A 24,623-nucleotide genomic window follows, 5' to 3' on the forward strand; every position below is an offset into this window, starting at 1 on the left:
AAAAGTCCCGTTGCATAGCACATTCCACAGAAATCTCGAACGATGCCGTAGAACTCATCCTTTGTTTATAAAATATAATACAAAATTTTCTATAGAAATTCAATCTTCAAAAGGAAAAAAAACAATTGTCCTCTAATTGAAAGAGGAGCAAAGAATCAGAAAATCTACATCATGTCATTATTATACTCATGACGCTAGGAGTCTTAGGACATGTATATAATCATGAACTACATGTCAAAATTGTAATTTAGCTGGTAGAGTATTATTCACCCGCGTGTTGCTCCTTTGACTCTTACATGAAGGTATACATGTAGTTCCGTATTTGGTTTTTGTGAAATTTTTCGCCATGCATTGCATATTTGCATTACCAATGGTTGCCATTTTCTTCACTTTTATTATGAGATCCTTATCATTCCTACGAACCTGAGTTTCTAGCCATTTGATTCTCTGCCTAGACATCCAATTTGCGTACGGCCTACGGCGAAATCACTGTAGCTATGATCTTAGCTACGCACCGAGCACACCTATAATAACATCCTTTGAGAACCGAGCGTGTGCTCGGATGGCTAGCGGAGCCAGGTGCGTACAGCCTGCGCGAATTCGATTCTTGGAATTACACAGGTATGTCCCCAAATAATTCCAGTTTCTCAGGTGCGTAAGGACACTCACAATGCAAGACTCTATCACAGAGTCCAAGACACTTAATTACATATTATTTATGGTATTTTGCTGATGTGGCAGCATATTTATTGAAAAAAGAGGTAGAAAAAATAAGACTCCAAGTCTTATTTAGACTCCAAATCCACATTGTTCGAGGTAATAAATAACTTTAGACTCTATGATAGAGTCTGCATTGTGAGTGCCCTAAAGCACAAAGAGAATACGATACGCTCATCGTCTACAGTGCCATAGATGATCCTGGTGATCACTCTAAAGACGCAGTCTTCAAATCTACTAAAGGCCTGTTTGGTTCCCATTGCTAAATTTTAGCTAGCTAAAATTATTGTAGCTACTCTTGAGTGACTAATGAAACTAAACTGTTTTAGCTCCTTTTAGTCAATGTGTTTGGAACTTTAGCTACTAAAGTGACTAAAATTTAGCTAGCTAAAATTTAGCAAGGTGAACCAAACAGGGTCTAAGTGTAGTTATAGGTTTGTTTTGTGTGCAAGTGATGTGCGTGAGGGATGCGTGTGTCAACTCCACCAAAGGTCAAGTGAGGTTAGGGTAAAAAATCTAAGTGTACTACTCGTACTAGTAGTGCTAGTAGTAATTAGTTTGTGAGAATAAGACAGCGATAAATTAATATATTTTATCTTTTTTTTTAAAAAAGATAGATTAACATATTTTATTTTATAAACCAAATAAAAATCTAAAGATTATTTTATCCCACAAACTAAATACTCCGTTTGTTTCTACTTTTTCTATGAATTTAATCGATTCTTGTCAAATTTCTGTAGGATTGGGGCGAAATTTCTGACATTTTCACACGATGACCTTTCGATTCTGGGCGTCTGGCGACTTCTCGTTTTCTCCTATCGGAAGTCGGAACCTTCCAGAATCGTGGAGACCGGACGGAACTAGAACTTGCTCCCTCTCTCTCTCTCTCCTCTTTATACTTGCCCCTCCCTCGACGATTCGCCAAATGGTCCGGAACGAACACCGCCAGCCGATTCGAATCCGACGATCCCGATCGATCCACCTTCCCGATCGCACGCCAATCAGCACCCGCCGCCGCCGCGATGGCGGACGAGGCGAAGGCGAAGGGCAACGCGGCGTTCGCGGCCGGCCGCTTCGAGGAGGCTGTCCAGCACTTCAGCGACGCCATCGTGCTCGCGCCCGACAACCACGTCCTCTACTCCAACCGCTCGGCGGCGTACGCGTCGCTCGGGCGCTACGCGGAGGCGCTAGGCGACGCCGAGCGGACCGTGGCGCTGAAGCCGGACTGGGCCAAGGGCTACTCCCGCCTCGGCGCCGCGCACCTGGGCCTCGGCGACGCGCCCAAGGCCGTCGAGGCGTACGAGAAAGGGCTCGCGCTCGAGCCGTCCAATGAGGCGCTCAAGTCCGGCCTCGCCCAGGCGCGCCAGGCCGCGTCGGCGCCGAGACGTCCGGTGGGCTCCGGGGCGGACGCCGTCGGCAAGATGTTCCAGGGCCCTGAGCTATGGACCAAGGTCGCCGCGGATCCCACCACGCGTGGCTACCTCGACCAGCCGGACTTCGTTCAGATGCTGCGGGAGGTGCAGCGGAACCCCAGCAGCCTGAACAGCTACCTTTCTGACCAACGAATGGTTCAGGTGCTCACCCTCATGCTGGGCATCAAGCTCCAGAACCAGAGCAATGGGGCGCCTGAGCCGGCCGCAGCGCAATCGAACCCGCCGCCACCAAAGCAGCAGCCAGAGGCGCAGGCAAGGGAACTGGAGCCGGAGCCGGGGCCGGAGCCCGAGCCTATGGAGGTAACAGAGGAGGAGAAGGAACGGAAGGAGAGGAAAGCGTCGGCGCAGAAGGAGAAGGAAGCCGGCAACGCCGCTTACAAAAGGAAGGATTTTGATACCGCGATCCAGCACTACACAAAGGCCATGGAGCTCGATGATGAGGACATCTCCTACATCACCAATCGTGCTGCTGTTTATCTTGAGATGGGAAAGGTAAGGCCTCCTACGTCCTAGTTCTAAATCGAAGTTATTTTACATGTAGATTGTAGTTAAAGGGAAAAAAAACGTAAAATGTGGGATGTCTGAATTTTGTGTATTGATCAGCTACCGATGGAGACCTTTTTACCACATACTGCAAGCAGCTTTTAGATATGAAATTGGCTAAGTATTGGTCTCTCCTTGGAGTAATTGAGGCAAATGATATTCTAGACCCACTTTAATTGGTCAGGAACGCGAGTTGCATTGTTAAAGGAAGTTTTGTGGTAGGAGTTGGTGATCGTGATAGTGAGCAAAAATGCAAAATAATTTAGTGTTCCACAGTCATGAAATTCTGATACATGCCACTTGGGAGTTCCCTAGTCCTGAAATTTCTGATAGGGACAACTGGAGCTTGATGAGTAGGCTCAAGCCAGAACAACATTATTGTTGAAGTGATTCCTTGTATTCTTTTTACTTCGAGTCGTGAATAAATTCACTCCTATTGTTGGCTTATGCTTAGGCAATCCAAAAGGTTTAATGGAACTTTGTTGGGTAGCTCACAGAAAAGGAGCTGAAGAATAGAAAAAGGGTAGAAATTGTCTCTGCTAGATGGTAATCTACTAATCTGAGGACTGCAGAAGTGTTTGTAGCTAGAACAAAACAACATATATAATTAGGGCATGTCCTACAATAATATCTTGGCAGTGGTTTTCCCATTCCTATTAAGCATTATCTGGCGTTGTACAAGTAGGATTCAGGTGTCCTTCGAAACTAATAATATTTTTCCTTTGAATTCCAGTATGATGAATGCATTAAGGACTGTGATAAGGCTGTTGAGAGAGGAAGGGAACTACATGCTGATTTCAAGATGATCTCGAGGGCACTCACCAGAAAAGGAACTGCTCTTGCCAAACTTGCTAAATCATCACAAGACTATGATGCTGCCATTGAGACTTTCCAGAAGGCGTTAACTGAGCATCGGAACCCAGATACCCTGAAAAAACTAAATGATGCAGAACGAGCAAAGAAGGAGCTGGAGCAACAAGAGTACTATGACCCAAGAATTGCTGACGAGGAGAGAGAAAAAGGTATGCCACATGACTTCTGTCTGCTATCACTTATATCACTTGATCCTTATTCATGCAGCGAGTTCTGTTGTCTGCAGTTTGTTTCTTGTTAAGAATTGCATGTGGTGTTGAAAACCATTTGTTATTTCTGTGCAGGTAATGAGTTCTTTAAGCAGCAGAAATATCCAGAAGCAGTGAAGCATTACACTGAAGCTCTCAGGAGAAACCCCAAAGACCCAAGGGTAATTTGTTGGACATCCTTCCTCACTTGCATAAACTGTAGTCTGCATAGAGTCATTGTGCATCCTTTAATCTACTGGGTAAAATTATTTTAGAATATAAATTGGTACAACACTGGAAAACTTGAATATAGCATTTGAATGAATCTACAACTGGTTCTTTGACTTCTGCTAGTTCCAATTTGAAAACTATAGGTTTGCCTTTTTTTTAGACGAACTTTAGGTTTGCCTTTTGGCTTCCAGGTAGTCATGTGATTGATGTGTGGACGTTTTTCTAAGTTAACCTTCATGGATGTTTTCAGGTATACAGCAATAGGGCTGCCTGTTACACCAAGCTGGGGGCGCTTCCTGAAGGTTTGAAAGATGCTGAGAAGTGCATTGAGCTAGATTCCACATTCTCCAAGGGATACACAAGGAAAGGTGCTATCCAATTTTTCATGAAAGAATATGACAAAGCGCTGGAAACTTATCAAGCTGGCTTAAAGCATGACCCGAAAAACCAGGAGTTACTTGATGGTGTAAGGAGGTAATGCTGCTGGTGGAAGAGATCATACACGGATGTTAGTGTGTGCTAAGCAGCAATCCTAATCGTTGCTCTTATATATTTCTTTTCAGGTGTGTTGAACAGATCAACAAGGCGAGCAGGGGCGAACTCAGCGAGGAGGAACTGAAAGAGAGACAGGTAAACGGTCTCTAGAAAATCTTCGTTATGGATAGAGTAGTTGTCAGTCGTTCCATCCACTATTAATGCAATAAACCAAGAACAAACTGGCTAACAGCCCCTTTGTTATGTAGAACAAAGCCATGCAGGACCCTGAAATCCAGAACATCCTTACTGATCCGATCATGCGGCAGGTAATGACAAACGTCTGCATTTGATTTTATGTGCACTTAAGGTAGGTGAGGCTGATGAAGATCTGATGATGCCGACCTTGCCGTGCAGGTTTTGACTGATTTGCAGGAGAACCCTCGGGCTGCCCAGGCGCACCTCAAGAACCCCGGAGTGATGCAAAAGATCCAGAAGCTCGTCAGCGCAGGGATAGTTCAGATGAAGTAGAAGTAGACAGTGGCTGGAATGTCCGGGTTCAGAACTGGGATCTGTGCTGGAAATGCTATGAACCTGATCATCATTGTTTCGCATTTTGGAAACTGAATCGGTTTGTGTGGTCATGGCTGTTAATTATCCATATGGTTTACAAGATGAATTCGTGCCCTTTTCCCCCCCTGAATTGCCGTGTGAAGAGGAAGAGTATTCAGTCTCCTCGCACTCGAGCAGTTTCTAGATTATGAAAAGCTGCAGTGGTTCACCACCCGGGTTCGTCGGATCAGCACCAGCTGTTTCGCCAACAACACCACATCGGTTCGGCTCCTTCGATAGTTCGATACGTCGGGCCTTGCCAGTGGAGTGGCAGGTCTCCATCGTGTAAAGTTCAGATTGGCGATGATCTGATAATTGCTTTTATGCTTTGGGTAAAATAGGTAACAGGCGCCAATCGAGTTCCTGAAGCCCAAAATTGTTACATCTTGGCTTCTTGCAGTAATTCCCAGGTGATCATAATGGCATCGTGCTAGCTCAGTACTTTCTTTTTTTGAAACGAGATTCCTCTGCTTATATTGAAAGCAATTAAATGTTCACAAAGTAAGGCTGGGGATACCGTATCAAAGAAGAAGAAGAAGACTGGGCATACCAGCTCACAAAAGAACATCACAAGAGGGGACAACAGCCTATTACAAGTCTAGGCAAAATCAGAATTCTTCAGTATCCGAAACATTGCTCATCAGGGGGGACGAAATCATGGCACCGCTTCACCTACTGCTCCGAGTCGAGAAGGGGGCGCCATTTCTGTAGAAAGGTCATAGCATTGGAAATGCTATCCCAGTAATCTCTACGTTACTTTTTACATATCGTAATAGAACAAGAGGGAGAACGGTGCAACTTCTCAGCTTCTCAACAGGAGCAAGGAACCAAAAACATATATTTTCACTGTCCTCTCATCGCAAAACCTCGACAAGGCCATTATCAGGTCCAAAATCAATGGCAAATAATGCCCCCTCACGGGGTTAAATACACTACAAAGCTACATACACTTGATGCCCTTCCTATCAACCTGCCCTGCTGTTGCAGTATGGATTTATCTACGGGAAATGAAAATTAAGCAGTAGCTTCCTCCGTTTTGGTGGAGAGCTGGTTCTGGATGTGCTGTGGGACGACGTCAAACTTGGCGAGCTGCATCGTGTAGGATGCTCGCCCCTTAGTCATGCCCCGGAGGGTGCTGACGTATTGGAACATCTCAGCAAGTGGCACAAAAGCATCAACCACCTGTGGATTGTGACCAATAGCATTGTAAGCAAAATGTTTGAGCTCATGTTGCAAATAGTAGACTGATAAACTAGTCTACAAAAGGGGAGGATGTATTATTTCATACCTTGAGTCCACCAGGCTTATCCCCGAAGCTGTTAACTTGTCCTCTCCTAGAGTTCAAATCACCAATAACATCACCCAGATGCTCTTCAGGAGTTATCACTTCAACTCTCATTATAGGCTCGAGAAGCCTTGGACCAGCTTTCCTCATTCCCTCACGGAAGGCTCCTCTGGCTGCAATTTGGAATGCTAAGACACTTGAATCGACATCATGATATGAGCCATCAACCAGCACAGCCCGGAAGTCCACAACTGGGTAACCAGCGAGGACACCATTGGGTAAGCTTTCTTCCAATCCTTTCATCACTCCTGGTACATATTCTTTGGGCACTGCCCCTCCCTTGATTTCACTCTTGAACTCATACCCACTTCCAGCTTCCAAAGGTTCAAAACGCACAATAATGTCTGCAAACTGCCCAGATCCACCAGATTGCTTTTTGTGGACATATTGTATTTCTGCAACTTTGGAAATACTTTCGCGGTAGTTGACTTGTGGAGCTCCAACGTTTGCTTCAACCTGCACAGATCGTTTGCATAAAAGTAAAGGTAATGTGACAGGTACAAAACTCTGAGTTAACAACAGCTAACGACCAAATAATAAATTTCTATATAGAATAGAATTAACGAAACATACGACGGCATGCACTGCATAAATGCAGATAGTCATAATACTAACCTTGAACTCCCTCTTTAGTCTGTCTACAATGATATCAAGATGCAGTTCTCCCATTCCTTCAATAACAGTCTGGTTAGTTTCCTCGTCTCTAGAGAAGTGGAATGACGGGTCTTCTTGAGCAAGCTTAATTAACCCATTAGCCATTTTGTCGGCATCAGCTTTGGTCTTGGGTTCAATAGCAACCTTAATGACAGGATCAGGAAATTCCATACGTTCAAGCACTACAGGCTTGTCTGGGTCACAGAGTGTTTCACCAGTAATTGTGTCTTTCAGACCAGCAAGCGCTACTATGTCACCTGTCACAGCAACTGGTATATCTTCCTTACTGTTTGCGTGCATCTCAAGGAGTCTTCCAATTCTTTCTTTCTTATCTTTATTTGCATTGAGAACATATGAACCAGCTACCAGCTTCCCGGAGTATATGCGAACAAATGTCAATGACCCCACAAATGGATCAGTCATGATCTTGAAAGCTAACCCAGAAAATGGTTCATCATCACTTGGTTGCCTTTCAAATATTATTTCAGGGTCTTCTGGGTCAGTACCCTTCATTGAAGGTAGATCAAGTGGAGATGGCAAGTAATCAACAACAGCATCAAGCAATGGTTGGACACCTTTGTTTTTGAATGCTGAACCACATAAAACTGGAACAAAGCTGGCAGAGATTGTTCCCTTTCTGATTAATTTCTTAACAGTTTCCTCATCTGGTTCAGTTCCTTCAAGATAATTCTCCATAACTTCATCATCCAATTCAATAATAGTTTCCAGCATCTGAACACGATAATCTTGAGCCAGCTCTTGGAGATCATCAGGTATGTCTTTGTATTCAAATTTTGCACCCAGCTCCTCCCCTGTCCATACAATAGCTTTCATTCTGACTAGATCAATAACTCCTTGGAAATTGTCCTCCGAACCAATCGGCAACTGAATCACCAATGGTTTGGCACCCAAGTTTGCAACTATCATGTCTCTAGTTCTAAAGAAATTAGCTCCAAGGCGATCCATTTTGTTCACGAAACATATTCTTGGAACCCCATATTTATCTGCCTGGCGCCACACGGTTTCAGATTGTGGTTCTACCCCAGCAACACTGTCAAAGAGACATATAGCACCGTCCAACACCCTGAGAGCACGTTCAACCTCAAGAGTGAAGTCGACGTGACCAGGAGTATCTATAATGTTGATTCTGTGTTTGTTCCAGAAGGCAGTCGTTGCTGCAGATGTAATGGTTATTCCTCTCTCTTGTTCTTGTTCCATCCAGTCCATTGTAGCTGTTCCCTCATGAACCTCACCAATCTTGTAGTTCCTTCCAGTGTAATACAGAATGCGCTCAGTAGTTGTTGTCTTTCCTGCATCTATATGGGCCATAATACCAATGTTGCGGTAATCATGTAAAGGCACTTGACGGTCTGGATACAAAAAAAGCAAGTTAATATCTAACTCATTAAACCAACAAAATGTTATATTATTCCCAACAAGAATGGTGGATTTAGCAATAAGAAAATGTAATTAAAAAAGCAAGTGACATGTAATTTTCAGAGTTCATTTGGTTTAGTATTGATATGACACATGCCAATATTTTAAGTTGCACACAACCAAATCTATAGTACCAAGTGGCATAAAAAGCACGGGACATTGACACCCTCTGCCCTCCACATTTCATACTTGCTGAAAATTCGCATGAAGCAAACTCATGAAGAGGTACAATCATTTACAAGGCCTTGGAGGCATGGAACCTGTTTTTCCTAAATATTTGCAGAATCTCCATTACTGGGCCTCTTTAAACTATCTACAAGTGACTCTCTTCATGGTTCTTTATCACAAAATTCAGGGGACAAAAATTCAGACTCCAAAGGACTCTCTACACCACTGTACATCTTTTCCGCTCCCCAAAACCACCCTTCTCGCCCTCCACTAATGGAGAGGCATATATGGTAGTTCTCTTATGGATTTTTTTTTTCACACAAGGAAACTATGATATGCTATTGGAGTCCGTCGATTGGAGACACGAGAGACATATAAAGAGAATATTAATGGCATGGCTCTTTAATAGATAAATAGATATTGAAGTTTAGAAAGACTTTTGAGTGGTTCTAGTTCTACTTGAATTCTGAGCATAATCAAATTTGCCCATCTACAGAAACAAAGTCCATCAGCAAGCTATGAAGTTCATCATTGCTTTAACTTCGATTCTGAGCATAATTCCACCATCTTTTTTCAAGAAACAACTTACAATAATTTGCCCGGTAGAGCACAGACGATAAACAAGCATTATAGGCACTGCAGAGACAAGCACGTGAACAAGCAAACCGGTCCCTTTGGGTAAGCACGACGCAGCACAATCACTAACGACCAACCATAATTTCGCTCCCGTATACTACAATCCACCGCAGCTGTACGGAGGTACGCTCTTGGCCATTTTGACAAACACTTAGACCACTCACGCACCGGTGCACTACAGAAACGCCGCGCCCAATAAGAGAACGGAAACTTCACAAAAAGGATTACAGTGCTGGCTCACCGCTGCCAGCCATGGCGACGACCGAGAGGCGCGGCCTGCGCGAGCGCGGGCGGAGTCCGGCCACGGGGCCTGCCACCGCGGCGCGCCCAGCGGCGAAGCGCGGCGCGTGGAAGGGGCGGTAGCCGAGGAGGAGGCGCGAGGCGGACGAGGCGGAGACGACGGCGGCGGCGGCGGCCGGCCGGCTGCGCGCGGACCGCGCCGCGGCGGCGGGGGCTCGCACGGGCACCTCGGCGGCCATGGAGAACTGTCTCTCTGGCTCTTTTTCGCTCTTGGTGTGGCTTTGCCGCGAGCTCTCTCGTCTCTCCCCTCGCCTGCTCGCCTGCGCCGCGAGGCTGTCGCGAGCGGGGGCCTGTGGGTTTTATGCGCGCGAGCGAGCGGCCAATGACGCCGGTGATGCCTGAGGATAATGTGAGCCGCGCGCGGCTGCGAGGAGGGGACGACGCCTCCCCGTCTCACGTTATGGATTGCCGCTTTTTTCAGTTTTTCGCTTGTCTAATCAGAGCACTTTTCTCTCATAATTTCATTTCATTTCAGTATTTTGCATTTTGCATGGTAATAGTAAGAAGAAAAATTGAAGCCGGTGTATTTCACCATCTGTCAGAGGCAAATTATGGGATTTATTATACGGATTTTGACTTATGAGCCTGGTGCTGAAGCAGTGTAGTTTGGTGGCTAAAAAAATGGTCATATAAAATCGAATCATGGCAACTTCGCAACTGTAGTAGGTAGGATGAAAAATGGTGCCGGCGAAACGGCCACGTCTCCACACTTCCGAGTTCCGACCACGAGTGGCCGTGCATGCCCGCCCCTTGGCGGCCAGGGCCCCGGTGCAGTCATCCAAATTTTGGACGTTCTTGTGCTCACAGCTCGGCGGCCACCACACGAAAGCATCCTACGCCGCCAACTTGAGGGCCTGCGCCCTGCCCCCGCTCGCATCCGCAGCAAAATCCGCGAATTTTACCAAGTTTTGCACGCATTTTTCTTGGCAGAACGGCTGCCAATTCTTACTGCCAGCAACCAGATACTCTGCTTTCATCTTGTTTTGTTCTTGTGCTCGCGCGCGCTGTCTCTGACTTGTGACTTGTGAGTTCAGTTCTCTCCCGTGCATGAACTTTTTTTATGGTCTCGTACCGTGCCACGCACTCGGCTTTTTCTTGTGCTCGCAAATCCTGCTACTTCAGTAATACCTTTTTAGCAATGTTTTTCTCTCATAACATTGCAGCATCAGCATCATTATAAGCCATATTTCAACAAAAACAAACATGGGAGCTAGTAGCCGGATGCTGCTGTCGTTGGTGATGTGTGCACCAATATACAGTTCCCTAATGGTGGATGCGTTAATTACCATTTTCCCTAAGCGAAAGAGGATGATTAGCCGACAATATATGGATCACGGTAATATGAAAGGATATGCACAGAATTGAATTGAAGCTACTGCTTTGGGCAATGTAAATTCAGCTCATACCCATTTGGATACATGGGCGTTCATGCACGTTAATTAGAAAATTAAATTAAATGGCAAGGATTGAAAAACAGTTGAAGAAATGTTTGAAATAAGATTGAACGGTTGGATGGGATGTCCCTTTCATAAGGTGCTAGTAAATTTGGTCAGTGGTGGAGCTAGAAGTTTTTTGAGCAAGAGCGATCTTCATTGTGTAAAAAAAAGTTACCTAATAAATTATAGTGATTTTTAAAAAATAAAGAATAGTTTCTTTTCGAGTTCACCGAATGTACGGTGCTTTGCCACTGAATTTGGTCTTGTTTGGATTACTAATGTTTATGATCTTTTGTAGGGACCAAATAGGTTTTAATTCTATTTTAGTTGAGTGCACAACTTATGTAGATACTAGAATAAAAATATATATATTTTTTTTAAAAAAAGATATGTTTTTTTATATTGATTGTTTTAGTATCAGTTTGTGCCATTTGCACAAGTTCACTCTTTCACCCTCTGTGTTTTTTTGGTGCATTCTTCCTTAAAGGATATATTAAGCCCTGTTTAGGGCTCTTGCTTCTCCTGTGGAGCAATTTCTCTAGTGGACTTGAAGTCGTTTTGAAAAATATTTAGTATAAATGTCTTCAATGAAAACTTTATAATAATTATATCAAGTTCATGATGAGAAGTTATATTTTTCGACTTCGTCTCTCAGTACAAAATAGCTCCTCCTCCTCCGAGCTCTATGTAAGGAACTGCAAAGCCTTTGCTAAAGGAGGCCGAAGCTGACAAGCCCACGAGAGATTTTGGGCCCGGAACATAATCGTCGCAACTGTACAAGCCTAGGTAAATTTACAGCCCGTCTCTATCAAGTTGAGCCCAGGTAAATTTACAGCCCGTGTCTATCTGCTGAGGTGCTCAACTTGGGTTTAAACTAGGAGCTGCCGCGCCGCCCGGTATGGTTGCCACGCCCATTGGCAATGGCACCTGACCTGTGTGATGTGATGGGAGAGGATGGGGGGTTACGTCAGGCCTGACATATAATCTTCAAACCGCCCACCGGATTAGGAACCCTAAACCACTGTTGCTGAGATTTCATAATGCAGGCGCCTTCCCAAGTGGGTAATTACTTGTAAACTAACGCGACGCAAGATTTCGTTGTCTCCTGCATGCTGCTGCCTGCTGCCACAGATGACTACTGTAGACGCTAGTTCCTAGCGTACGCCAAGTGTGCTTTTGGTAAAAGAGGGCCTGGGCGGGCCCATTCAGTTTTTGTTTAATTAAGGGCTTGTTTAGTTCCCTAAACAAAAAAATTTCACCTCATCACATTGAATCTTTGATACATGAAAACATTAATGTAGACGAAAATAAAAATTAATTATACAGTTTGTCTGTAAATGGCGAAACGAATGTTTTAAGCTAAATTAGTAAATAAAACGAAAACACTATATAGCAGCACTTGAAGGGTAAGGGATTACTCAGTAGTAGCTAAGATGAGTCATTGGTTTTGCGCCTTAAATTCAGCAAGGCTTAGAAGACTGAAGGTGAAACTCATAGTAATCAAGCACTGAAATGAAGCCAACTGAAGAACAATGCAACTCCATACGATGTACACAACTACACATACGCCGGCCATACCGGCCTGGACATCATCTACCATAATACCAAATGGCAAAATGCCCCAAAGAGGAAGCTCTAGTAGCTAGAATATCAGGCACCAAAAAAAAAATTGCATCTATCACCACGGCTAATTCTCACTTGTGCTGGGACGAGGACAGTATGTCCTGCATATACTTGTCCGTCCGGTCGAGCTCCTCCAGCATGGCGGCCACCTTCCGGTCGGCCTCCGTCACTGTTTCGCTGAGGTGCTCGCTCAGCAGCCTCGCGTACCCCATCTCCTCCTTCACCTTCATCCACTCCTTGCGCACCTTGCTCAGGTTCTTCTCCAGATTGCGCTGCTCCTTGTCCTGGCTCCGGCAGCCGTGTGATCTGCCGCCGCGGCTGCTCGACGCTCCCTGCCCGGCGTCGTAGAAGCCGTACGGGGATGACGCCGACGGCTGCGAGAAGTCGAGCATCCCGTTGCGAGTCCACCGCTGCATGGTGTGCCGCTGCCCAAAGCGACCTTATTATATATTAAGGTTCAGTTATAGTCCCTGTGACGATATCTGCATTTGGTAATATGATCAGATGTTGATAAGAAGTGCTGTTTTCATCTGCAAGACTGCAAGGCATCAGGATTTTCGACAGTCCATGTTTCCAACCATATATAAAGGAACTAATGTACGAATGAGGAACAATGGATTCCTATTTCCTTGCGCTAAGTACTTGGGGTCTACAAATTTCATGTCTACAGCTACAGGGTCATGAGTTCATTGTTTCAGATAATCTGAGAGTTTATTGAGATGATTAGTACACTTTCTGGTCTTATGTTGGCAGTATAAATACTACTGACACAATCTGATATTTACTTGATAATGGAAACTAGATTCTTCAATCTCTCAAATATTACCATGAGATGATAAAGGCCACTGACTGAATCAGACGGAAACAAATAAACCCCAGATAATCGACATTTTCGACAGCAAGGCTCAGAATTTGGCAGGAGATCAGATTTACTGAACGTCTGAACCATTGCTTGTCCCAAATAACAATACAGTTTCAGTGATTGTGGTATGAAAAAAAGTGTGCTACAAGATCAAAGAAGAAAACCAAACTACAGACAGTATAGAGTACACAGACAACTCAAATATAGTATATAAATATATGCCGTGTATGCTGGTTTTTGACACAGCAAACACTTGTGATATGGAAAACAAAAGGTCAACAAGGAAACCAAAACTTGAACACCTCAAAATACGTGTGCTTCTTATGCTACTTGCCTACTTTAAGTGCTTACCTTATATTCTCTGATACCAAGGTATGCGACTCTGACGCTAGCTCTCTCCTCTTGATGAAAGGTTTGCGTGTAATGAAATGGGTATGTGGTGGACATATCTAGGGGCTCAGCTATTTATAATCACAACGCTTGGTGAAACCTCCTACCTAATCCATCTGGACTGTCCAGCATTTGCCAATGAGGAGAGAAACTTTTCCCGGTCAATTAAGGATGGACTAATTAGTGCCACTGGGTTACCAAGTTAGCTGTATCCAGCTCATGTGATGGCACTCTTAGTACTAAACTAATCCGAGGCGCGTGGCTAACACGGGAAGGCTTGAATAGTCTGATGCGTAGCAGGAATCTTAGGTGCTAAATTACTCGCGAGGCATGTGGCGAGTACGATGATGGCGATCTAATAAAGCAGATGATGTAGGTCTGAGCATAAGGGCACTCACAATGCAGACTCTATCATGGAGTCTAAAGTCATTTATTACCTCGAAAAATGTGAACTTAGAGTCTAAATAAGACTTAAAGTCTTATTTTTTTCTACCTCTTTCTTCAATAAATATGTTGCCACATCAGCAAAATACCAATATGTAATTAAGTGTCTTGGACTCTGTGATAGAGTCTTGCATTGTAAGTGCCCTAAGGAAGGCTAAGGGAATCAGATAGCCTGAACTGAAGTCCTTAGTTAATTGGTGCTGTTGGGACGGCCTTAATTACTATCTATGGAGACTCTCAGAGACAATAAAGGGTATTGTATCTCACTGAACAAAGAGTCCAGTATTTACTCCTTTGTTGTTCAGCAGTCCAGTATTTAGGCCGTGTTTAGTTCCGGAACTGAAAAATTTTGGAACACTGTAGCACTTTCGTTTGTTTGTGGTAATTATTGTTCAACCATAGACTAACTAGGCTCAAAAGATTCATTTCGTAAATTTCGATCAAACTGTGCAATTACTTTTTATTTTCGTCTATATTTAATACTCCATGCATGTGTCTAAAGATTCGATGTGATGGAGAACGATCGCCCCCCGCCCCGCGCCCGGTCGTCGGCCTTTGACTTTTCCTGTTCCTGGTTGCCGAACTATGAACGACCAGCTAGACAGCCACTGTTCCAGGCTCCAGCAGTCTAGGTCCTTACGGCCTCGCCCCTCTCTTGCTGCAGACCAAGTAAGGCCTTGTTCAGTAGGTTTTTTTTTGAATTTTGGGTATTATAGTATTTTTGTTTGTATTTGATATTATTGTCTAATCATGGACTAAATAGGCTCAAAAGATTCGTCTCACAATACAATTAATTTTTATTTTCATCTATATTTAATACTCCATATATGTGCCGCAAGATTTAATGTGATAAAGAATTTTGAAATTTTTTGGACTTAAGGCCGTAATATATGAGTAGGATCATATATTATTTTCTTTCTCTAATAATTTTTATATTCAATTGGATTGGATATTGTGCCCTTAACACTTTCAGTTCAACCATCATATATCTATCAGAAATTTTGTGTGTGATGCTAATGGGTAGTTTTTGCCAATGGATAGAGACATAATGGATAATTTTCTTTCAAGAAAATATTTTAGCTTCACACCACTACTTGCTCAGATGAACTACACTGAGCCAATTTAATCCAATACCCAACTAGTAGCTCAACTCACAAAAAGCTACTCCCTCCATTCTGGTTTGTTAGGCATATCAACAAAATCTCAGATACCAAGGAGAGTAATAAACACACACGTTAATACATGCAGCACAGAGTACGGTGATTACGGGGATTAAATGCATGAAGCTGCCATGCAGCCGGAGAAGCTGAACCGATCCATCTTCCTCGAGCGCGCGTGTATAGCCGGAGTAGTTTCGTATTTTTTCCTAATCGCGCGGCAAGAGTGGCACGTTTTTTTCGACGCTGTGGCAAAACATGCGAGCCATCCCTTTCAAAAATTTTGCATGGCGCCTTTCCAACCCAGTCGTTCGCGCCACTAAAACAAATTTGGAACAGCGTCAACTACATGCTTATAAATTGCCCTCCGGAGCCCTTTCTTCTTCATCCCCATTCATCTTCCCATCATGAACTTTAGCCATGGCAAACCCACAACGAGATGTTGGCATTGATCTAAATGAACAGGTGCCAGTTCATGACATTGATCTCAATGATCCGTTGCCTGTACATGCTCATGTAGCAGTTGATGTGGTGGAGCGGCGCAATACCGTTGAGGTTTACCTGCCAAATCCTAGCGATTGGGATGACGTACCGGAAGATTTGTTTCAGTTCAACAATACCGAGTTTTGGGAAGCGAATGAAGAAGGTAAGTTGTATCCCTGCACCTGGAGCTGTCATGGTGACAGATTCGCCGAGACAAAACCAACGAAAGAGAGAACACAAAGAAGAAAGAAGAGTGCAATACGTACAAATAGCACCACCGCACGTCTCTTGGAGTCGCCTGCATGCAAATGCTTCGTATTCTCACCCAGCGCCATGGAAGTCCATTTACTGTGCAAGTATTCCAAAGCATTGACGCCTAACATAGCAGACTAACTCCAAAACGTAAGAACGCCTAACAAACCAAAATGGAGGGAGTAACAACCAAGGGGGTGTCTGTGACTCCTCCACAAATTTCACCGTGGAGTAACTTCGTAAAAAGTATGTGGACAATCCGTTTAGGTGCTATCATACACGTGAAGCCACCGGTATAACACCTGGCATGGATACCCAATCCTGAGTGAAAAAGATACCACGAGAACGGTCTTTTTCAATAAATTCTTTGTGCAATAAATCAACAAAACCTAAAGTTAATTTGCGTTCCCCTTCTAACTTACCTACTGATATGATCTCCCCCCGACATACGCAATGCTTTACCTAATACACGGAAATGCATACTATGGTTTTTTTGTCTATCAATAACTGCATGCATTGCTTGGTGAATGTGAAGACTCCACCGTATATTTTTTCCTAGGGCAAAGTTTCTTAGAGCAGAGCTAAAAAATTTAGAAAGTAGTCCTAAACACCTTCTAAAGCGACACAAAGCATCTCAACCTGATGGGAATGTATATGCCATTTAGATACATTGCCAAGCAACACCATAGAGAAAAAACAAACTTGCATGTTGTCGAGCACCACCAACATAGAGCACAACTAACAAATTTGACATGTTGACGAGCACCACCAACAAGACAACGTGGAGCACTATCATGGCTTTGTCAAAACAGCGGAGCTAGAAAAGCCTACGATGTCTTCAGGTAGGAAACAACGCCAAAAGAAATGACGATGCTAGCCCATAATGGTAAAGAGTGATGGCCGATTGTGGTTACCTAACAAATTGATTGCAAATATAACAAAATAATCTTTTTTTTTGTGTTGTTTCTCTTATCTTTTTTTTCATCTCTAACATAATATTCATCTCTTGAACTAACAATAGTGATAGGATGCGGTGCTCTAAACTTACCACTCAACCTAGTGTAGCCTGATGAAATACATGTTCGGAGGGGGTTTCTTTTTTATGAAATGACTTCCCTTAGAATTGAGTCGTTCATGTTCACGAAAACACGATAACCATCACTTGCTAATTTTGTTGAGAAATTAGTCATTCGCCGTAGGAAAGAGCGACAACTAGGGCGCTCCCAATGCATTAAACTATTAGCAATTTCTATATAGCATATGACATCGTAACAAGAAACCATCCTTCTCGATGTAAATTTTTTCACAGTACACGACATAAGTAGAGTGATAGAAATCATATTCACTCTCCCAATAGACCACGAGTAGTTTCTTGTCCATTGATCTTAGTTAGATATGTTTTTTTGGATTTTTCCTCTCTCTCATCAATAGTGTAATTAATATCTATAGAAACTACGGTGTGTTGTGAGTGTCCTTATTATCTCCTTAGTATGCGCACTGTAGTGGGTGCACATGAGGCACTCGATGTTTGGCGAGGCATGTTTGGCTTCAACCTTATTAACCGAGATGATGCTAACTTGCTAAGCACAAGCTGACCAAAATCAAGGGCGGCAGTAAACCTCCAGCAATCACCTAATTAACGCCTTCGAGAGCAGAGCTTATAATACTCGTTCGAGGTAAACTTTCACAGGTCACGACGATTGGTTGGCCAGTGGACGATCGAGCAGTTGGCGTAGTAAGGCGTCCAGGTTCGGCGTGCCATGTTGCAACATGGGAATAGGTTAATCGCCGGGCGCGTGGCTGCCACGCCGAAAGCCAGTTTTCTTCTCGGGCCAGTACGAATATTATGTGCAGGTCGAGACTAAACTAACCGGTGGCGCGTGGCGACCACGGGACTTGTGCGAATCCGATCCCCGCAAAGGACGGCTGCGATCACCGGCGATGCCGCGCGGCGCGGGCGCTTGATCAGCTTCGGCCAGCTGTGAGAAGATGCGGCGGCGTGTGCTGGCCACAGGAATTCGACGCGATCGGGTTCAGGGACTCCGGGTTGTCAGAGCCGTGTGGGACACTGTAGCTGGAATGCTGGATGGCCGCAAAACTGGCTGAGCAGGAGAAGCAAAGCTTTGCCTAAGGATGGGAGGGTGCGTCTTTTCTAGGGTAACTAAATGAAAAAAAAATAAGAGGAGAAATTGTCTACTTAGTTCATTAAATTACACTAGAGAAGAACCGCGGTTATCTATTTAAAGGATCATCCCCATCTTTAGCTTTTGCCTCGTACGGTACGAGATAACAGCTATCGCACTGGACTTTCTAGTCCCAGGCCTGGCTAACATATTTTAGAATGGTGAATATCATGCCAAAATTAGTAATTGTGCATACTTATTAGTGTCTAATTATTTGCTTTTATTTTTAAATAATAAATATAATTAGTCAACTATTCTCATCCCATCCACTTTCATCCATCCAATCAAACAGAAGAATGACTTGTCTCATCATCCAACCAAACATACATCATGATATCCTTGTCCCAATATCCATAGATCATCATATCTCATCCAACTTCGTCCTTGAACTAAATGCACCCATGTTTAGAAGATCATTCCCACTAAAAATTTACTCAATTAGTATTACAAATATTCTTGCCTGCTCAAGGCAAAATAGTTTTGTTCAGCCATGTAAGTTTCATGCGAAAAGTTGCAATATTTCAAGCTCATGATCCATACATACATCATCTACTAAGAGGTGATTTGAGTCCGCTGACGCCTAGGCTAGTTGTACGTGAGCCATACATAAATGGTGGAGTTGCCAAGCTAGCACACATGTTCGGCTGTTCAGCCGGAATCGGTTTGAGGTTGGGCACATGCTGCTGCAAGTTGCCAGCGGCAAAGCTCCAATAAAGGACGATAGGTATCAAGGACCTCTCCCTCGGCCAAGTCGTCCTCCAACTCTAGCGAGAGAGTGCACCCACGGGGATTTGAACTTGGCCGGGTCGCTTACTCCAAAGCTGGAGAAGCTAATCACCCAAGCCTCCTCCTCATCTCCATTAGATTTTTTTTTTATCAAATACGCAAAAGATTTATGTATCAATGTAATTAAGAACAAGAGTTTAACCATACAAAAGACACGCTTCTGAAGAACACGCTAGATGATCTTACATCTAGATTGGACCTTCCTAGCAGATTATTACAAACTTCGATATTACATAAATAGTATATAACTGAACTAAGAGCACCACAACAACCTACGAAACTGGGCCTCTATCCCCTATTGATTTTTTAGTTACGTCAGTATCTACTTACAATCTGTTTATTCAAAGTACCCCCTCTGTCTCTGAATAAATAGATTCTTAAAGTTGTCTTAAGTTAAATTTTTAAAACTTTACTTAATTCCTAGAAAACCCCTTCAAGATTTATGACATCCAAATTAGTATCATTAGATATACCATAGAATATATTTTCATAATGTGTTAATGTTATGTCATATTAGTTGTTACTTTTTTCTATAAAGTTATTCAGGCTTAAGATAGTTTGACTGACATAGATTCTAGAAATTAATTTATTTGGAGATGGAGAGAGAAAAAATAAACATTCTGTTCGATTGGAAGAAAAACGCTCTGAAGATATCCAAGCGGATGCTCCAATAAGCACAAGCTGACCAAAATCAAGGGCGCTGAACCTCTAGCAATCACTTTCACAAGTCATCAATGGAGCAGCTGGCGTAAAGCGTCCAGGTTCGGCGTGCCATACTGCCATGGCGCAACACGCCGGCCGGTAGCCAGTGAGTAGTATTTTGCTCAGGTCAGCACAACAGTTTACGTGAAGTTCGAGTAAAACTAGGGGAATGTGGCGCGTGGCGACCACAGGAACGGTGCAATTCCGAACGACGCTCGACGCCGGTCGCCGCCTCGTCGGCAGATGACGGCAGTGTTGCTGGCGTCAGGGTGAACTGTAGCCTGCATGGGCATGGGCAATGGCCACAAAAACAAGATGGCCACTGTACTCGCTCGGCCCTTACCAGTCCATGACAAAGCCAGAAAGCCTTGTGGCAAGAATGTCCGAAACTGATTGTTTTATCTTGATTCTGAAATGATGCACCAGCTAGAATCGTGAAACTAATTGTCCGGTTTTATTGGATTCTGACATGGCAAAAAGTACCGTTAACCGATTTGCTGTGAGAGAAAAACACTGCTGAATGACTGACAGATTCAGCTGATAAGCTCAAACGAACAGGATGTAACATTGTTCGTTTACGCTTCTATTTGGATTCTGAGTTTCTGACTTGTGGCTATAGTTTTCGAGAAGCAATAACATCCTTATATTTTGTTACTACTACTATAGCCTGAGAAGCTAGAAGTCAGGGTGTGCTTTTACTAGAAGCAGGTTTTTCCGGCCGCATAGCACCGTGTTGATGACCATGTATGCAACTCCTTTTTACTCGAAGGACCGAAAACGGCGACCAGAGGGGGGTGAATGAGAGTCTCAAATTTTAGCTGCTGTCCCAAAATCACCGCAAGCGCAAATACGATCCAAAACTAAAATACTCTAGCCAACTAGTGACGAAAGTATCTAGAAAAATTCTTCAGAACGGTAGGAGACTAACGAAACAAACGGAACACGAATTGGAGCTCAAACGACCAAATTACGAGTGAAACAAGAAATCATGACTAAGAAAAAAATAGACAGAAAATCCCCTGAAAAATCGTTCATCATGGAAGAATAAAAACTGCAGGATACCCAAACGAAATCTTTGCTATGCTTCCGTTCCACGAACAGCCCACCAAGGGCAAGCACTGCTGTGCTTGTTTGCTCGACGCCGGCCCTGCAGAAACGGCAACCTGCAGACGAATACAGACGCACAAAATCGATGACCTGTTTGGGGACTCGATGAGCGGAGAAACTGGAGCTCCTGAACGTGACTGCTGAGGATAGGCAGGGTCTGCACTGCCTGAAACTGCACTACCAGAAACCTGAAGCGATAGGAATCAAACACTTGCGGAAGCAGCCAGCAACAGAGACCTTCGGCAAGCACTAGCTGGCTGGGAGGCGCTCAGCGCTGCAACTGCAGCGTTGCTGCTATTTCTCCAGTACCAGCACTTACCGAACAAAGGAACCAAGATCGAGCAGAAGAGAAAAAGCAGTGGACTGCAGAGTTGCTGGCTAAAGACTCGAAGGTCCTGGGTACTCACGTACAAAACCCAGCTCCCATTGGTTCAAGTGACTTGCAGCCTGATTGGTTGAACGGATGAACAGGAGACCGAGCTCCAAGAACAGAAAAAAAAAGTGCGGCTAAAACAAACAACAAAATTCGACTCAAATCTTCACGAATCGCTCCCAAATTTTGGTCAGATAAAATTCACCTAGGCACAAAACTATTCCCTAAAATTCATTGCTTGAGATTCGCTCAAACTCCGGGAAAACTGGATCACAGCTAAGCACGAAAATAAAGAAAAATGAAGAACACAGTGAAAACAAAATCACAGGAGCTTTGCTATGATACTCACAAACAACTGTGAGCCATTCATTTATTTTGATCGGATAGTTACAATCATCTATTACCTCATAGGAGGTAATATGTGGAATACATATTTTTTATTTTGTAAAATAAGATAATTAAGGGAAGTTTAGATATAAACAATCTTTTTCTTGATTTGATTGATGCGTGCTAGCCTCAATGATTTGCATGTGTGTGCATGTCTAAGACCGTCAGTAGATTTAAATCAAATACGTGTGAAATTGAATTCAGATAGAACTATTTACCCTATTTTAGTTTCATTCTTTTTTCAAGATCGTACTTTGGCATGTTTTTCTTAAGCAGGAGTTTAATTCAAATTTCAATACCGATATGGATAGTTCGAATTTATACTTACATCCTAATATCAACTTTGATTTTGAAGACAACAAATGCAATATCCATTTGCTTTATTGATTATTTTAGTAGAACAAATTATAATTGTGCAAGTAATAATTAAAATATGAGTGTAAAAGATTTTGAAACATATTTTAAAACCTGTCAAGCTGGCTAGTCCTATGAAATTATGCGTTGCTGCCAGTATTAGAGAAGAATCAGGAGGCTTGTTTTTGAGAAAGGAGGATTCCCTACCATGTTTACTCACGTCATTATGGGAAGTGAGAGGAGTTTTATTTGTTTTCCTAGATTTTTAATTTCTTAATTAATTCAAACTCATAAAATCTACGGCTCAGATCTATTTGAGATATTACTTTCTTCTAGGTAAAAAGTGTACCTTAGCATTGCCCAAATCACAAATATATGTCATGAAACCCAGAGGGCACGAGAAGGATTTGGGCCTTCTTTCCCATCTCAAATCTCAACGAATACACATACTCAAAGTTCAGATTTTTTGACCTCTCCAAAACTAAACAGCAAAACCTAAAGGAGGGAGGAGACCTACGGGAGAACAGACCAAGAGAGAGGGAGAGAGGTGGAAAAAGAGGCAGAGGAGATGGGGGACTCCCCCGGCTTATTTATTCAGGCATATTACATATTCCCCAAATGTCCTCTAGATATTTTTGAGCGAACTAGCTAGCCCCAGGGCATTCTAGTCCAACTCTTTCTCTTGATCCGACGGCCACCGCGCCTACTCACTGTTAGCCTCGCTCCGAAGCGATCTCTCCGATGCCGTCACGTGCCATCCGTCCGCATCGGGATCTCCGCCCGGGTTTTGATGCCCAAACCCACGAAACCCGTCGCGAGTAGCGTACTCCATACGCTTCTCCGCCACTCGACACGTGTCGCCGTCGTCCTCGACCAGTCGGCCCACCAAGTCCTCCTGAGCCTCGCTCGACTCGCGTCCGCCGTCTTGACTTGGTCAACACGGTCACTCCCATGTACACTTGCACTTGTCGATGTTCTAGATGTCAGCCACTGCGGCTGGTCACCCAGCCTCCTGGTCCTTCAGTCCAAGCCTCACGTCCGTCCTTCACCGCTCCAGGTCCATCGGCACGACACGTCTCTACTTGACCTTCACCTCACCGTCGACCACCGCCTCCGAGCTCCACAGCTGAACACCACAAGCCAAGAGACATGTCGCACACATAGCTTTCGCCATGGTAATATTAGTCACCAACTCAACCTATTCGTGGATCACGTTGACAACCACTCATCACAAAACGTACCACAAGAGTATTTCTCGACCTTGTGTTCGCATTACTACAAAGAATTCAGATATTTAAAGGCTTCTTTGGATCTATTAGTGCTAGTAGTTAGGAGTATAAGATAAAATTAGCAAGTAGGGATTCAAATAGAAATATGCTGACTATTAGCAAGTGTAGGGGCTAACAATTTATTCATTAGAGCTTATTTGGATCCACTAGTACTAATAGATTTGACTAGTCAAGAGATTAGCCAAAAAATTAGCCAAAGAAGACTAACCAAAGAAGACTAGCCAAAGAGATTAGCCAAGAGATTAGTTAAATTTACTAATTTAGCTACTCTCTCAAAAATAGATTTGACAAAAAAGAATAGAGGACTCCACCACTCCATATTCAAAAGTGTCACGCCATCAATAGGATCCAATCAACAAAGCATGCAGGGGAGCCAATTAACAAAGCATACATGTACGAAAGGCCGATAGCGCCAAGAGGGTGGATGGCTATGGATGGCTATTGAGGTAGGTTATCCAAAGGTAGAGAATGAATGAGGTGAGATGGAGAGCTACTAAATTTGGAGAGTCATTTACAAACTCTGTTGGAGACGTTTTCCCTTTAATCAATATAATAGCCAAATTTACCTTTATAGAAAATGATTTGGCTAATCTCTTAGAGATGCTCTTATCTAGAGATTGTTTAGATATCCATATACTAATATTTTGCTAATATATGGTTAGCACATGCTAGTGGAACTAATAGTTAGCAGTCCTCTAGCTAATATCTAGTTGGTCTATTAGCAGATCTATTCTGATCTAGTAGGAATAATCTTAGTTGCTAACTATTACCACTAGTGGATCCAAATAGGTTCTTAGTAGGTGGATGATGCTAATAGTTCATAAACATCTAATCAACTATCCAACCACCTATCAGCAGCTGGAATCAAACAGATCTCGTTAATAATTATTTAGCTACTAATAGTTAGTAGCTACTAAAGCAACTTCAAGGGCATCTCTTTTGGAAATACTCATAGCTAGCTAGCTATTAGCACTAGTGGATCCAAATATGACCTAAGAAAAACTCAGATGTCAAGTGACAAAAAAAGCTTCATCCTTTATTGCTTTTTAGCAAACATTATTTTGGAGAAACCAATAAGTGTTAAAAAGACAATGACAATAAGCACTTTAAGTAAAGATTATGCGGGTACTGCAAGGTCCAACTTTACCCGGATTGTCCACTAGAAGTTCATCATTCAGGCACAG

At 43.4% G+C, this 24,623-nt stretch overlaps 3 protein-coding genes across 3 annotated transcripts; 1 reads left to right on the top strand and 2 right to left on the bottom strand.

Moving 5' to 3' along the window:
* LOC8058346 (hsp70-Hsp90 organizing protein) lies at positions 1,596-5,146 on the top strand. Its single transcript, XM_002446816.2, has 7 exons — positions 1,596-2,642; positions 3,427-3,715; positions 3,851-3,936; positions 4,236-4,459; positions 4,549-4,615; positions 4,729-4,788; positions 4,877-5,146. The coding sequence occupies exons 1-7, from the start codon at positions 1,740-1,742 to the stop codon at positions 4,988-4,990; spliced, it is 1,743 nt and encodes a 580-aa protein (XP_002446861.1). The 5' UTR covers positions 1,596-1,739; the 3' UTR covers positions 4,991-5,146.
* LOC8083327 (elongation factor G-2, chloroplastic) lies at positions 5,860-9,940 on the bottom strand. Its single transcript, XM_002448193.2, has 4 exons — positions 9,553-9,940; positions 7,032-8,440; positions 6,360-6,872; positions 5,860-6,253 (listed from the first exon to the last, which is right to left on the bottom strand). The coding sequence occupies exons 1-4, from the start codon at positions 9,788-9,790 to the stop codon at positions 6,086-6,088; spliced, it is 2,328 nt and encodes a 775-aa protein (XP_002448238.1). The 5' UTR covers positions 9,791-9,940; the 3' UTR covers positions 5,860-6,085.
* On the bottom strand, positions 12,503-13,953 carry LOC8058347. Its single transcript, XM_002448194.2, has 2 exons — positions 13,884-13,953; positions 12,503-13,152 (listed from the first exon to the last, which is right to left on the bottom strand). The coding sequence occupies exon 2, from the start codon at positions 13,084-13,086 to the stop codon at positions 12,742-12,744; it is 345 nt and encodes a 114-aa protein (XP_002448239.1). The 5' UTR covers positions 13,087-13,152; positions 13,884-13,953; the 3' UTR covers positions 12,503-12,741.

The sequence above is a fragment of the Sorghum bicolor genome, chromosome 6 (genome assembly GCF_000003195.3).
Source record: "Sorghum bicolor cultivar BTx623 chromosome 6, Sorghum_bicolor_NCBIv3, whole genome shotgun sequence".
In the NCBI taxonomy this organism is placed as follows: Eukaryota; Viridiplantae; Streptophyta; class Magnoliopsida; order Poales; family Poaceae; genus Sorghum; species Sorghum bicolor.

Bases quoted from the DNA above. Each gene is read 5' to 3' on its own strand.
- LOC8083327 (XM_002448193.2), bottom strand. From the start codon at position 9,790: ATGGCCGCCGAGGTGCCCGTGCGAGCCCCCGCCGCCGCGGCGCGGTCC. The intron at 6,873-7,031 runs GTTAGTATTATG...CGATCTGTGCAG, and splicing joins GACTAAAGAGGGAGTTCAAG to GTTGAAGCAAACGTTGGAGC. The intron at 6,254-6,359 runs GTATGAAATAAT...CACAATCCACAG, and splicing joins ATAAGCCTGGTGGACTCAAG to GTGGTTGATGCTTTTGTGCC.
- LOC8058347 (XM_002448194.2), bottom strand. From the start codon at position 13,086: ATGCAGCGGTGGACTCGCAACGGGATGCTCGACTTCTCGCAGCCGTCG.
- LOC8058346 (XM_002446816.2), top strand. From the start codon at position 1,740: ATGGCGGACGAGGCGAAGGCGAAGGGCAACGCGGCGTTCGCGGCCGGC. The intron at 2,643-3,426 runs GTAAGGCCTCCT...TTTGAATTCCAG, and splicing joins TTTATCTTGAGATGGGAAAG to TATGATGAATGCATTAAGGA. The intron at 4,616-4,728 runs GTAAACGGTCTC...TTTGTTATGTAG, and splicing joins AGGAACTGAAAGAGAGACAG to AACAAAGCCATGCAGGACCC.